This window comes from Malaclemys terrapin, chromosome 6 (assembly GCF_027887155.1).
Source record: "Malaclemys terrapin pileata isolate rMalTer1 chromosome 6, rMalTer1.hap1, whole genome shotgun sequence".
Lineage (NCBI taxonomy): Eukaryota > Metazoa > Chordata > Testudines > Emydidae > Malaclemys > Malaclemys terrapin.
The window spans coordinates 1,825,691-1,839,264 of NC_071510.1; the positions used below are offsets into that span (position 1 = coordinate 1,825,691).

The following is a 13,574-nucleotide window of genomic DNA, read 5'->3' on the forward strand; positions in this document are numbered from 1 at the left end:
GGCGGGGCTGCGGCCGGCCCCCAGGGGAGGCGGGGAGCAAGCCGGGCAGGGGGCCCTGCTCTCGGCAGGTGCAGCGCCCCGGTGAGCGGAGTTTGTCTCCCCCCCGGCACGGCGGCCGCCCGAGGGTGCCTAGGCGAGCAGGGACTTTGGCCAGGTGTCTGCCTGGCTCCTCCCGCCGCCTCAACACGCAATGGGCTTCCCCGCAGCGCTCCCCGGCCCCGCCCGCCCGCAGGCTCCTCGGCACACAAAGGGCCCCCGCCCCTCTGTGCCTCCCCCAGCCCCGGAGCTCTGCGGCGTCCGCTCCCTGCGCCGGGCGTTTCCCCCGCTCCCCCTGCCGCCGGCGGGCCGCAGCCGCTGCTAAGGTGGGTCCGCGCCGATCTCTCGTGCCTCCAGGCGCCGCAAGGAGAAAGCCGGGCTCGTAATCCCTGAATGAGCGTGACTCAGGGCTCGCCCAGCCCCTGCCAGGGACACCCCAGCGGCGGGACAGAGGCAGGCACTGCCGGACTGCGCCGCGGGGGCAGAATTTGGGATCCTTCCTGCGGAGAGAGGCGAGCTGACTTCACGCTGCCGCTGGAGTGATTCTGCATGAGCATTGCAAAGGTAGGAGACCTTCCGCAGGGAGACTGGCGCTGCACCTGCCGGTGCGCATATGTGCTGCCATGTATTGTGTGAGCCGCTCTGTATGCACAAGCCCCACATCTCTGCAGTGCAATAGATCCGCAGATCTGCTGCAGCAAGTGACCTCCGTAAATCTTAATCCACCTGTGACATTCAAACCTTTGGAGTAATCTGAAAAGTTGGCATTCATAGGCTGCCTTCCTGGTCCGCTGTTGGGGTATCCAGCAGTCAATCTGCATTCCCTGGAAATGGACCTGGCATTTCCTTTCTCAGCTGTGTGGATGAATTTGGTTCTATACCCTTCCCCTTTCAAGAACTCCAAGGCTGCTCTGGAGATGGGGTGAGCCCTTTGCAGCAGCCAGCCCGGTTGAATACAGTTACAGAGAAGGGGTAAAACCTGATGCTGACAGACTGTTTTGCTGTGGGCTGGGGTTCAGGAAGATTTGAGTGGTTTGTCACTTGGGCTCCCATCAGAGGGAGGGAAGCTGCAAATGCTGGCTATGGAAATAGGGTGACCACACTGCAAGTGTGAAAAATCAGGACGGGGGTGGGGTGTAATAGGAGCCTATATAAGAAAAAGACCCAAAAATGGGGACTGTCCCTATAAAATCGGGACATCTGTCACCCTATATGGAAATGATGTGTGTTAACTGTGAAGCGCTGAGCGCAATAATATGATTGTGTTCTGTACTGCCCGGGAGAATAGCCCTGCCTTGTATCTTTGTGCTCTGCAGTAACCTGGGCAATGCAAGGAGTCTGTCAGGCCTCGTGAAATGGGTACAGGCCTGTGCTGAGTCCCTGCACTGGGACAAGGGTCTTTGCTGCCCCTCAGAAGAGGGGACTGACTAGGGGATCTTGCCTAATGTCATTTGTCCTGCCTACCACTTGCTAATTATTCCAAAGGGCTAGGGCCCTGGTCCTTTGTTGACAATGCTGCAAGTAAAGGGCTTAGGAAAAGCTTAGTGACCAGTGCAAGGCCAGAGACTGATTCCAAAAGACCTTGGAAGCCAGCAGCTCTGGGGGGACTTTGTGGATCCTCTCCCGACAAGTGCCATTCCCTTATTATCTTTGTCATACCAAATGCAGGCCTTGATGGGATTGCACACATTTACGCAGCTGAAGATCTGGGCCAATGTGTTAATGGAGAACCGTGTTTGGGGAGCATGTGTGAGTGTACAGGCGTATGTACGGGCACACACAAACTGTACATAGACACGCACATTTGCGCTCTCACGTACACACACAAGTAGAAACAGAAGACAGTATCTGGTGTATATGGGGATGGGGTGAGTGGCCTGTATTCTCTGTGATGCAGTGGCCTGATGTGAGCAATGGACTCTCCCATGCTAAATTCAGTTCCAGCGTTTCACCTTCTTCTAGACTCTGGGCTTTCTCTTTTCTGAATTAATCTCCCAGAGACAAACGCTGTCTGCTCTCTGCTCCTCCAGGGAGGTGAATGGTGCACCTGAGTGAGGAGGTGGATAGCCACTCTTCACTTCTCTGCTGTGACTCCGGCAGCAGGCCCTTACCACGTAGGGGCTGGTTACAATATTTCTGCACAGAAAAGTCCCTGTTCCAATAGTGTAGCTGGCCCTGTACCCGGAGGCTGCTGCTTCTGGATCCTACCTTGCTTTTAGTTGGTCATCTGGGTGGGACTCCAGTATCCGGTTCTCTAGGATCTTTAGGTGGGTCTCTTAGGAAGCGGAGCCATGAGCTGCAGACACCAGTTCAAGCTGGTGGGTGGGCCGTTATCTGTCCACGGTGACAGGGCAGCCGTTACAGCTCTCCATTCGGATTCCTGGCCTAGGTTTATTATAATGTCCTTTGCACTCTTCTGGTCACCGTGGACAGATAACGGCCCACCCACCAGCTTGAACTGGTGTCTGCAGCTCATAGCTCTTGAGGCCGTGCGGGATCGGGGATGCAGAGTGTGGGTGGGGGGTCTGCTATCTGGTCAGTTCCCCAGGTGATGTTTGCTCCTGGAAGACTCTAGACATCTGTGGGACGCTCTCAGCACTGGTGTCAGTGGGGATGTGTGCAGGGGAAGCAGGATTGTGTAGTAAGAATGAAGCAGCTCCTTCTGCATTTCCTGTGCCTGCAAACTGCTGAGGCAGGTGTGTCGCTCTGTCCGTTTTACCATGTGATACTCTTTTGGGAATCTTCCTCCAGTTAATTCCAAGTAATTTTGTATTGTAGCCATTACAGGCCCAAATCCAGTTACATCGCTGGGACCCCATTGACTTCACTGGAGCTGCAGGAGCCTAACTGTGGGCAGAATACGGCCCATGGATTTCATAGCAGGCGTACAAAGGGCTCCCTGCTGCAGATGCATTTGTAACATAAGGCAGAGTCCCTGCTGTGTCAGCCAAAGGCAATAACTGCTGTGAAAACCCTCAGGAAAAGTGCAAATGGCCTAACAAAGTAGTTCTGACCAGCACTGTGCAGCCTGTGTTTTGCTCCATTCTCTACCTCCATCACACATGGTGCTGGAGACCCTCCTCACCCCCAGCGTGCCTTTCCATTGATGAGCAGCAGTGGCACTCACAGCTTTGGGCTGTTGTATCTTTGTGCTGTCTCCATTGCACTGAAGTTAATGGGAGTTTTGCAACTGACTTCAGTGGAGCCAGGTTTTCATCCATAATTTAAAAAAATCCCTAAGGAAATCAGACCTGCTGCTATGCTCACATTACAGTCACAAGGGCCTAATCTCCCTCCTCCTCGCCCAACCATCCAGGAAAGACAAACTCTACTGGCTGACTCAAAGGCTCTTTCAAATGCACTGGGATATTCTGAATTCAGAGCATTGCAGCTTTTTGTGGGCCTGGGCTAGGTCCAGCCCAGTCTATGGGAGCTCTCGCATCAGCACCCTTGAGGCTGTATGTGGTGCACACGTGTGCCACTGACTTGCGAATCATGTGGAGCAGTGGTTCTCAACCAGGGGCACACACATCCCTAGGGGTACGCAGAGGTCTTCTGGGGGTACATCAACTTGTTACCTAGTTTTACAACAGGCTACGTAAAAAGCACTACCAAAGTCAGTACAAACTAATGTTTCATACAGACAAATGACTTGTTTATATTACTCTATGTACTATATTGAAATGCAAGTACAATATTTTATATTCAAATTGATTTATTTTATAATTATACGGTCAAAATGAGAAAGTCAGCCATTTTTCAGTACTAGTGTGCTGTGACACTTTTGGATTTTGTAAGCCAGTAGTTTTTAAGTGAGGTGAAACTTGGGGGTACACAAGGCAAATCCGACTCCTGACGGGTGTAGTGGTTTGGAAAGGTTGAGAGCCGCTGCTCTTGAGTATAAGGAGGATTGCTGTTCTCCAGGCCACTCTGTGTAGCACAGAGCTCGATCTGCTGCACACTTAACGCTTGGACATGGTTGAGAGATTGTGGCAATGCGTTCCACAGACTGATTATGCATTTCTGTGTATCGGTTTGACACAAGTTCCCTTTTAGTTTCGTTGAATGTCTCCTCTTTCCTGTGTTGGAAAAAGGGTCTGTAGGAATGGCCCAATTACCTTTGCTGTCCCATTTGTTATTCTGTATACCTCAGAACATCCTCACTCATTTGTCTCCTCAACACTATACAGCCCTCCTCTTTTCAGTCTCCCTTGAGAGGGAAAACGCTCTAAGGGCCTCTGATCATTTTTGTTGCCTGTCTTTGGACCCCTTTGATTGTCTTTTGAGCTGGGGTGATCATCTCTCGCCACAGGAGGGGGTGAAGGAATCATTGTTTTATCCTTAGCCACCTGGAAGGCCTGCCAGCGATTCTTTGGATGTGGAGACATGAGGGAAGGGGACATATTTTAACCCAAATCAAGGTTATTTGCAGCAGGTTCATTCAACGAATTAAAATGATTGCAAAACAAGCTCCAGCTCCATCAATCAAAGTAATTTCAAATTTGTTCAGTCCACTAGGATGTGCCAGCAAATCAATCCATGTCCTCCTGCCTGTCCAAAGATCTGCCATGGAACCTGGACAGAAACACCCTGGAAAGGCCCAAGCCCCCATCCAGCTGTATGCACAAAGCCTCTGCTCCCACTAGCTTGTCTGTCTACACTGTGATCCCAGTTTCCCGGCAGAAGCATAGCAATCGGGTCCATTTCATTGGAATAACTGGGCTTGTGGGAGCTGCAGGGTGTGCATTGGGAGAACTGCCCTCTGGAGCTTCAATGAGCTGCTCACTAGTCACTGTGGACTCTGAGATACTGCCCCAGCCCCCTTAGTTGATGTGCATTTGAAGAACTCCCAAGAACTTCACAGCAGTTTCTGTCACTGTGCAGAGGGAAGCCCTAATGGAGACTGAGAACAGCTGGTCAGAAACAGGGATATGCTTTTCACAGCATGTTCATGTCCAAAGCTGTAGGAATTTGATATTTTTGACTAACTGTAGCTCTGAGCAGTCAGCTTGGGCTTTCAGTTGGCCTGAGCTGCGGAGCTGGCATAGGGGGAGGCTCAGGAGAGAGCCACCGCGGCACCATGATCATCTTCATTCAAAAGCAAAGTCCTTGCAGCGCCAGAGCCTGCAGGTGTCGGCGGCACAGGGGAAAGGGTGTTAAGGGCACTGACTGGGTTTGCTAGACTGAGCAGGAGGAGGAAGATTGGCATCAAACACTGGTCAGGATTCACAATCTGTACAACTGAAGGGCTTAGAGGGAAGGTGAGTCTGGCGAGACCTGCTCCTGCGTACCAGGAGGGCTGGCCGGGTGGCTAAGGGACCTTTGTGCTATGGGGTACCCTTCTTATGTCTGTGCTGCCTGCTTACATGATGAGCTCTCTGGGACCTGGACCTTCTCTCACTATGGTAGGGTGAGTGCCTGGCACAATATGGCACTGAGCTTGGGTGGGGCCTGTAGGTGCTATTGTGATACAAATGAATAATTATTGTTGTAACCAACTCAGCAGCTGTTGGGCTGGGAGGTGCATGTGGGGGCTGCTAATAGTGGGGACCAGCGGTGAGATTTGTCTCCAGCAAAGGCTGGTTGTGACATACAGTCATCAATGTGTCACGGTTGGTCAGTGGCCTGTGTGCAATGAACTCCTGGGCCTAGCCCTCCTCCTAGCAGACAAGCATCCATATTAGGCTGGTGTCTAGCTGGTACAGTGCTAGGTGCAATGGAACTGCCTACGCAGAGCTCTCAGTCACAGAGATCACTGTCACAAGTGGCAGGAAGTTGGCAGTCTTAGCAGAGGCCAGGCAGATTTCTATATCCTCCTGCCAGGAGAGGTGGTGAAGGGGCTGATGCTCAGCCATGGAGTGAGGTGGAGAGGGCAGGAATTGTCCTGCTGTCCCTAATGGTGTATGAAGAATTCATAACACATGGAGACGCCTCCTGCACCTTGATGCTTTTGTGATGCGTTCTGGCGTATCTTTGAGCAAAGCCTGGCTTGTTTTCAAGCAATGTAATCCAGTTGTCTTTGTGCCAAATATACACAACATCACTGGCTTTGCAGAGTGTGACACAACCTCCTTCTCGAGCAAACAGTGCAAGGTGGGGCTGCGAAGCCCTGGGATGCAGAGAAAAAACAGGATCTGCTCAAAGCTGTGTGAAAGTTGTAGTGAAACTCATTCCTACACAGCAGATTTCAGACCCCACAGCTGTGAGAGTCCAGCATCTTTCAGGGCCACTATATTCAGACCAAAATAAAGAGAGGGTTGGTGGGGAGGAGTTTCCTTGTGTTCTCCTTGCACCAGGCATCCTCCAACCAGCTAAGGTGCAGCACTGCACTCTGGAGACTGTGTGTTCTTGGGCGTAGTCAACTGCGGTGACTATCTCAAGGACAGGAGGGCAAGCTGGCACTCAGTGAAGTTAGTTCCAACCCAACCCATGGAAACTTTCCTCACCTAAGGCCAGGTTCTCAAGAGAGCTCAGGGCCAGATTCCCAAGGGCACAGGACCCACAATTGGAGCCAGGTTCTCAAGATAGCTTACCTCCCATTTGGACCCCTAAAAGTGGGCGCATTGCATGCTGGGAGATGTAGTCTTGCCCATCTTTCCGAAAGAGTCAAGCAGCACCCATTGTGACCCTCATGGGCGGCCCTGACATGCTGAGCTCTTGTGAGACTCTGTCCCCAACCGGGGTGCTGAGCCCCTTGGGAAGCTCAGGCCAAAGTGGCACTTGCCAGTCTCTGGAGCAGGAAGTCAGTGAGGTAAATACTTGGCTGGATGTTCTTTCAAGATTGACCCATTGAATGCAGGATCAAGCCCTTGATGAGCATCTGTAATGTATAATTCTGCAAGTTGAGATGATGCTAAGATTAATCCATTTTCATGCTTCAGGGTGTAAACTGGTCACTAGAGCTGGTTCAGGCAGGAATTTCACACCTCTACCTACATAACGCTTCATAGGCAAATAGGCTTACTACTGGGACTGGTCAACAACTCCTATTTAAAACACCTGCTCTCGGCTGCTGCGTCAGGATAGCACAGGAAATGGTCTGACCCATTCTGGCAGCTCCTTTTGCTCCCACGACAAGAAGAAAACTGTGTGGTGATAATGAAATGCAGGACCCCTATTTACAGTGGTTTTGTGCTTCCTACCTTGCTCGAGCTAGTGCGTGCAGCACCCACCTTTGGCTTCACAGGGGCAGGTTAGGCAAGCAACACAACCGGTGATATGTATCTTGACTGTCTGCAGAATATGCTAGAGATGCCTGGGAGGCTGTGGAGGCTTGGGTTGCATGGCACTGAAAAGGTTAAGTCAGTTTTGCAAATAGAAGAAAAGCAGCCTGGTCTGCAGAGGGAATCCCCATGACAACAGCAGAAAGTGCCCAGCTGATTCTCTGCACTGGACATGTCCCTGCAGGGCCACAGGATGTACGATATCACATGTACCATCTCCACAGCCCTTCACAGCATTAACTCATTGCCCCTGCCAGCTGCCTTGCACGGCACTGAGCTGCCTGTTGTCACACAGCAAGCCAGTGGCACCCAGCTGCTCCGGGCCCATTTACTATGTGACACTATCTCCCCTCACATGGAAACCCTTCTCCCAGGGCAGCGGTGGTGTTTGGGTCAACAGGACAGAAATGGTTGTGTGTCGATTTTATTGTGCCTGGGAATCTTTGCATTGCAGTGAATGAGCTCGGATCTGGACTTACACTTCACCCTACCCTGAAAGACAAGCAGAGACTTCCCAAGGACAGGGATTTTCAGAGAACACATCTGAAAGCTTCTTGTGTACCTGGCTGGGACAAAGTGACAGAGAAAATGATAAGGAAGAAAAATGAACCGAAACTTCCAATCTTTATTACATTGTATCAGTGAACTCGCATGCAAAGTCCATGGAAACTGATTAGATAACTGCCAGGAAGGCACTAGGGGCTGCATGCTGCCTTCATCTGTGCCCACACAGCCCCACTGAACTCTGAGGGATCAATGAGGGCAGGATTTAACTATGGGGGAGCTTCTCACTAGGTTTTATGACAGGCAAAGCAAGGCAAGCCAGATAACATTAATATCACTGAAACTCAAACAACGGGCCAGCCCTGCCACCCCCTCTCGTGTGGAATCAGTGGGGTGGATTGCAGAGATTACCATCCTCCTGCCACAGTTATCATTTACACAGCACCGTTGCCGTGCCTGGCCGGGTACAGATTCAAAGACAGGCTGCTGCACCGAGGCCCTTATAGTCTATGTTAGACATAACACATCCAGTGACTAGAACAGACGCAGAGCTGGGAGGGGGTTGGGAAAAGCTGGGAGCTGTCCGAGAGGAGGTACGCTAAGTGCTGCATTAGGGGGGCTGTGTTGGTGAGTATCTGAGTGTCTGCTGCTGGGACAGTTGGTCAGTTTGACCGTGTGCTTGATTGCTTGCTTGTTTGTTTGAAAAGTGTGAATTGGGAGTGCTTTGTTCCAGCTGGGCCTTGAGTGGGCCTGACTGGTATATAAGGGCAGTCAGCAGCGAACCAGCTGAGCGGCGAACAGCAGAGGCTAACAGCGGGAGTTTGCCTGGGAGTTCGCCTAGGGAGAGCGCACTGAGGCTTTCATCTGCAGGTTTCTCCGAGTAGTTCCTGCAACAGTTGAGGAAGCTCCTAAGAGGACGGTGATATGGAAGGTGAGCGATCAGCTGTTGTAACCTGCACAGGTTGTGCCATGTTTGTCTTTCTTCCGCAGGACAGAAGCGACTTTGTCTGCACAAAATGCAAGCTGGTCTCCATATTGGAGGAGAAGGTTCGAGGGCTGGAGAAACAAGTATCAACTCTGCGTTGCATAAGGGAAAATGAAGATTTCCTGGACAGACGTCAGGAGATGCTTCTACGGCCACAATGTTCTGAAGATTCAGAGCAGGCACAGCAGGGACAGAAGGATTGTGAGGAGGTTTGGCAGCATGTGACCTCCAGAAGAAGAAAGAGGAGCGTCCATGCACCAGCAATGGAGATACAGGTGAGGAATCGTTTCCATGTTCTCTCTACAGGTGCTAATGCGGAGAGTGGACTAGATGGCCCATCTGAGGGAAGGGAGCAGAAGGAGACTCCACTGATTGGAAGGCAAAAGATGCACTGTCCTAGGGATGGGGGTTCCACGACCACCACTCCCAAGAGGAGGAGGAGGGTGGTGGTGGTCGGGGACTCCCTCCTCAGGGGGACTGAGTCATCTATCTGCCGTCCTGACCGGGAAAACCGAGAGGTCTGCTGCTTGCCAGGAGCTAGGATACACGATGTGACGGAGAGACTGCCGAGACTCATCAAGCCCTCGGATCGCTACCCCTTCCTGCTTCTCCACGTGGGCACCAATGATACTGCCAAGAATGACCTTGAGCGGATCACTGCTGACTACGTGGCTCTGGGAAGAAGGATAAAGGAGTTTGAGGCGCAAGTGGTGTTCTCGTCCATCCTCCCTGTGCAAGGAAAAGGCCGGGGTAGAGACCGTCGAATCGTGGAAGTCAACGAATGGCTACGCAGGTGGTGTCGGAGAGAAGGCTTTGGATTCTTCGACCATGGGATGGTGTTCCAAGAAGGGGGAGTGCTAGGCAGAGACGGGCTCCACCTAACGAAGAGAGGGAAGAGCATCTTCGCCAGCAGGCTGGCTAACCTAGTGAGGAGGGCTTTAAACTAGGTTCACCGGGGGAAGGAGACCAAAGCCCTGAGGTAAGTGGGGAAATGGGATCCTGGGAGGAAGCACAAGCAGGAGAGCGCAACAGGGGAGGACTCCTGTCTCATGCTGAGAAAGAGGGACGATCGTTGAGTTATCTTAAGTGCCTATACACAAATGCAAGAAGCCTGGGAAACAAGCAGGGAGAACTGGAAGTCCTGGCACAGTCAGGGAACTATGATGTGATTGGAATAACAGAGACTTGGTGGGATAACTCACATGACTGGAGTACTGGCATGGATGGATATAAACTGTTCAGGAAGGACAGGCAGGGCAGAAAAGGTGGGGGAGTTGCGTTGTATGTAAGAGAGGAGTATGACTGCTCAGAGCTCCGGTATGATACTGCAGAAAAACCTGAGAGTCTCTGGATAAAGTTGAGAAGTGTGAGCAACAAGGGTGATGTCGTGGTTGGAGTCTGCTATAGACCACCAGACCAGGGGGATGAGGTGGACGAGGCTTTCTTCTGGCAACTAGCAGAAGTTGCTAGATCACAGGCCCTGGTTCTCATGGGAGACTTTAATCACCCTGATATCTGCTGGGAGAGCAATACAGCGGTGCACAGGCAATCCAGGAAATTTTTGGAAAGTGTAGGGGACAATTTCCTGGTGCAAGTGCTGGAGGAACCAACTAGGGGCAAAGCTTTTCTTGACCTGCTGCTCACAAACAGGGAAGAACTAGTAGGGGAAGCAAAAGTGGATGGGAACCTGGGAGGCAGTGACCATGAGATGGTCGAGTTCAGGATCCTGACACAAGGAAGAAAGAAGAGCAGCAGAATACGGACCCTGGACTTCAGAAAAGCAGACTTTGACTCCCTCAGGGAACAGATGGGCAGGATCCACTGGGAGAATAACATGAAGGGCAAAGGGGTCCAGGAGAGCTGGCTGTATTTTAAAGAATCCTTATTGAGGTTGCAGGAACAAACCATCCCGATGTGTAGAAAGAATAGTAAATATGGCAGGCGACCAGCTTGGCTAAACAGTGAAATCCTTGCTGATCTTAAACGCAAAAAAGAGGCTTATAAGGAGTGGAAGATTGGACAAATGACCAGGGAGGAGTATAAAAATATTGCTCAGGCGTGCAGGAGTGAAATCAGGAAGGCCAAATCACACTTGGAGTTGCAGTTAGCAAGAGATGTTAAGAGTAACAAGAAGGGTTTCTTCAGGTATGTTAGCAACAAGAAGAAAATCAAGGAAAGTGTGGGCCCCTTACTGAATGAGGGAGGCAACCTAGTGACCGAGGATGTGGAAAAAGCTAATGTACTCAATGATTTTTTTGCCTCTGTCTTCACGCACAAGGTCAGCTCCCAGATTGCTGCACTGGGCAGTACAGCATGGGGAGAAGGTGGCCAACCCTCTGTGGAGAAAGAAGTGGTTCGGGACTATTTAGAAAAACTGGACGTGCACAAGTCCATGGGGCCGGATGCGCTGCATCCGAGGGTGCTAAAGGAGTTGGCGGGTGAGATTGCAGAGCCATTAGCCATTATTTTTGAAAACCCATGGCGATCGGGGGAGGTCCCAGATGACTGGAAAAAGGCTAATGTAGTGCCCATCTTTAAAAAAGGGAAGAAGGAGGATCCGGGGAACTACAGGCCAGTCAGCCTCACCTCAGTCCCTGGAAAAGTCATGGAGCAGGTCCTCAAGGAATCAATTATGAAACATTTAGAGGAGAGGAAAGTGATCAGGAACAGTCAGCATGGATTCACGAAGGGGAAGTCGTGCCTGACTAACCTAATTGCCTTCTATGATGAGATAACTGGCTCTGTGGATGAGGGGAAAGCAGTGGATGTGTTATTTCTTGACTTTAGCAAAGCTTTTGATACTGTCTCCCACAGTATTCTTGCCACCAAGTTAAAGAAGTATGGGCTGGATGAATGGACTGTAAGGTGGATAGAAAGCTGGCTAGATCGTCGGGCTCAACGGGTAGTGATCAATGGCTCCATGTCTAGTTGGCAGCCGGTTTCAAGTGGAGTGCCCCAAGGGTCGGTCCTGGGGCCGGTTTTGTTTAATATCTTTATTAATGATCTGGAGGATGGTGTGGACTGCACTCTCAGCAAGTTTGCAGATGACACTAAACTAGGAGGCGTGGTAGATACACTAGAGGGTAGGGATCGGATACAGAGGGACCTAGACAAATTAGAGGATTGGGCAGAAAAAAACCTGATGAGGTTCAACAAGGACAAGTGCAGAGTCCTGCACTTAGGACGGAAGAATCCCATGCACTGCTACAGACTAGGGACCGAATGGCTAGGTAGCAGTTCTGCTGAAAAGGACCTAGGGGTCACAGTGGACGAGAAGCTGGATATGAGTCAACAGTGTGCTCTTGTTGCCAAGAAGGCTAACGGCATTTTGGGCTGTATAAGTAGGGGCATTGCCAGCAGATCGAGGAACGTGATCGTTCCCCTTTATTCGACATTGGTGAGGCCTCATCTGGAATACTGTGTCCAGTTTTGGTCCCCACACTACAAGAAGGATGTGGAAAAATTGGAAAGAGTCCAGCGGAGGGCAACAAAAATGATTAGGGGTCTGGAGCACATGACTTATGAGGAGAGGCTGAGAGAACTGGGATTGTTTAGTCTCCAGAAGAGAAGAATGAGGGGGGATTTGATAGCAGCCTTCAACTACCTGAAGGGGGGTTCCAAAGAGGATGGAGCTCGGCTGTTCTCAGTGGTGGCAGATGACAGAACAAGGAGCAATGGTCTCAAGTTGCAGTGGGGGAGGTCCAGGTTGGATATCAGGAAAAACTATTTCACTAGGAGGGTGGTGAAACACTGGAATGCGTTACCTAGTGAGGTGGTGGAGTCTCCTTCCTTGGAGGTTTTTAAGGCCCGGCTTGACAAAGCCCTGGCTGGGATGATTTAGCTGGGAATTGGTCCTGCTTTGAGCAGGGGGTTGGACTAGATGACCTCTTGAGGTCCCTTCCAACTCTGATATTCTATGATTCTATGAAAACCACATGAAAAATAAACACTATATTTTAGGGAACATTTTGGGGAAACATTTTGGGGACCTCATAGCATATCATGTATTTTACTCTTACGTGTACATTTCTACTGTTCTCAAGTATACAGTGCAATTATCAGAAGCTTCAATTTAATGTTTAAAATGGTACTTAATAGTTTTAATACATTTCACAACATCTTTGTTGTTTGAAATCCGTTCATAAAACTCTGTGTACAACTGAAATGAACTTCAATCTGACGCTCATCCTTAAAAGACTCAATATGTTGCAGGTTTCTGCAATCTGTCCCAGTCTGTTTATGCAAGGAAAATATACCTTCTGTGGCTGCATTTGAAATGAGAAAGGACATAATAAGTTCCACAAGTTTTAAGGAATTGGGAGAACTAGGATTTGAAGATCGAGCATTAGACCATTTTCTAGTACAACCAGACTCCTGCAGCATGCACACGCACTCTACAGAATCTCTGTGCATGCTATTCCTTAAACAAACAGTCCATAGCCAGCCTTTTGTCGGGTTTCAACCCTTCAATAACGCTTACAAGTTCCTGAAAAGTCAGCATTTTTTTTCAGCGAAAGTGGCTGAATCAGATTAAGGTTGTTTTGTTCATTGAATAAAAATGTGAAGTCAGGTATGTGAGAGCTATTGCACACCACTGAATGAAAACCCTTTCCATTTTGCTTTGTGATGATGTGTTTTTAGATAAAAGTTACAGTTATGACCAAAGAATCTGTCACCACTTCGTTGTTGTTACTTTGTCTTTAATGAATCCATTATGTCATAAACTGCAGCACATACAAGATCAGATTTTTAATTTTAAAACTATATCGGAAAAAAACGTTTAGCACATCATGGAAGAAATATAAGTAGTTTTCAGTACTGAAAGT

At 50.1% G+C, this 13,574-nt stretch overlaps 1 protein-coding gene across 1 annotated transcript in view; it reads left to right on the forward strand.

Moving 5' to 3' along the window:
• The first annotated feature begins 308 nt into the window (after positions 1–308).
• CORO2A (coronin 2A) overlaps positions 309–13,574 on the forward strand; it is a 101,474-nt gene continuing 88,208 nt past the window's right edge. Inside the window, exon 1 of the mRNA XM_054032790.1 lies at positions 309–600. Coding sequence (XP_053888765.1) covers positions 586–600 — 15 coding nt within the window. The 5' untranslated portion in view covers positions 309–585. The remainder of the gene's footprint in view (positions 601–13,574) is intronic.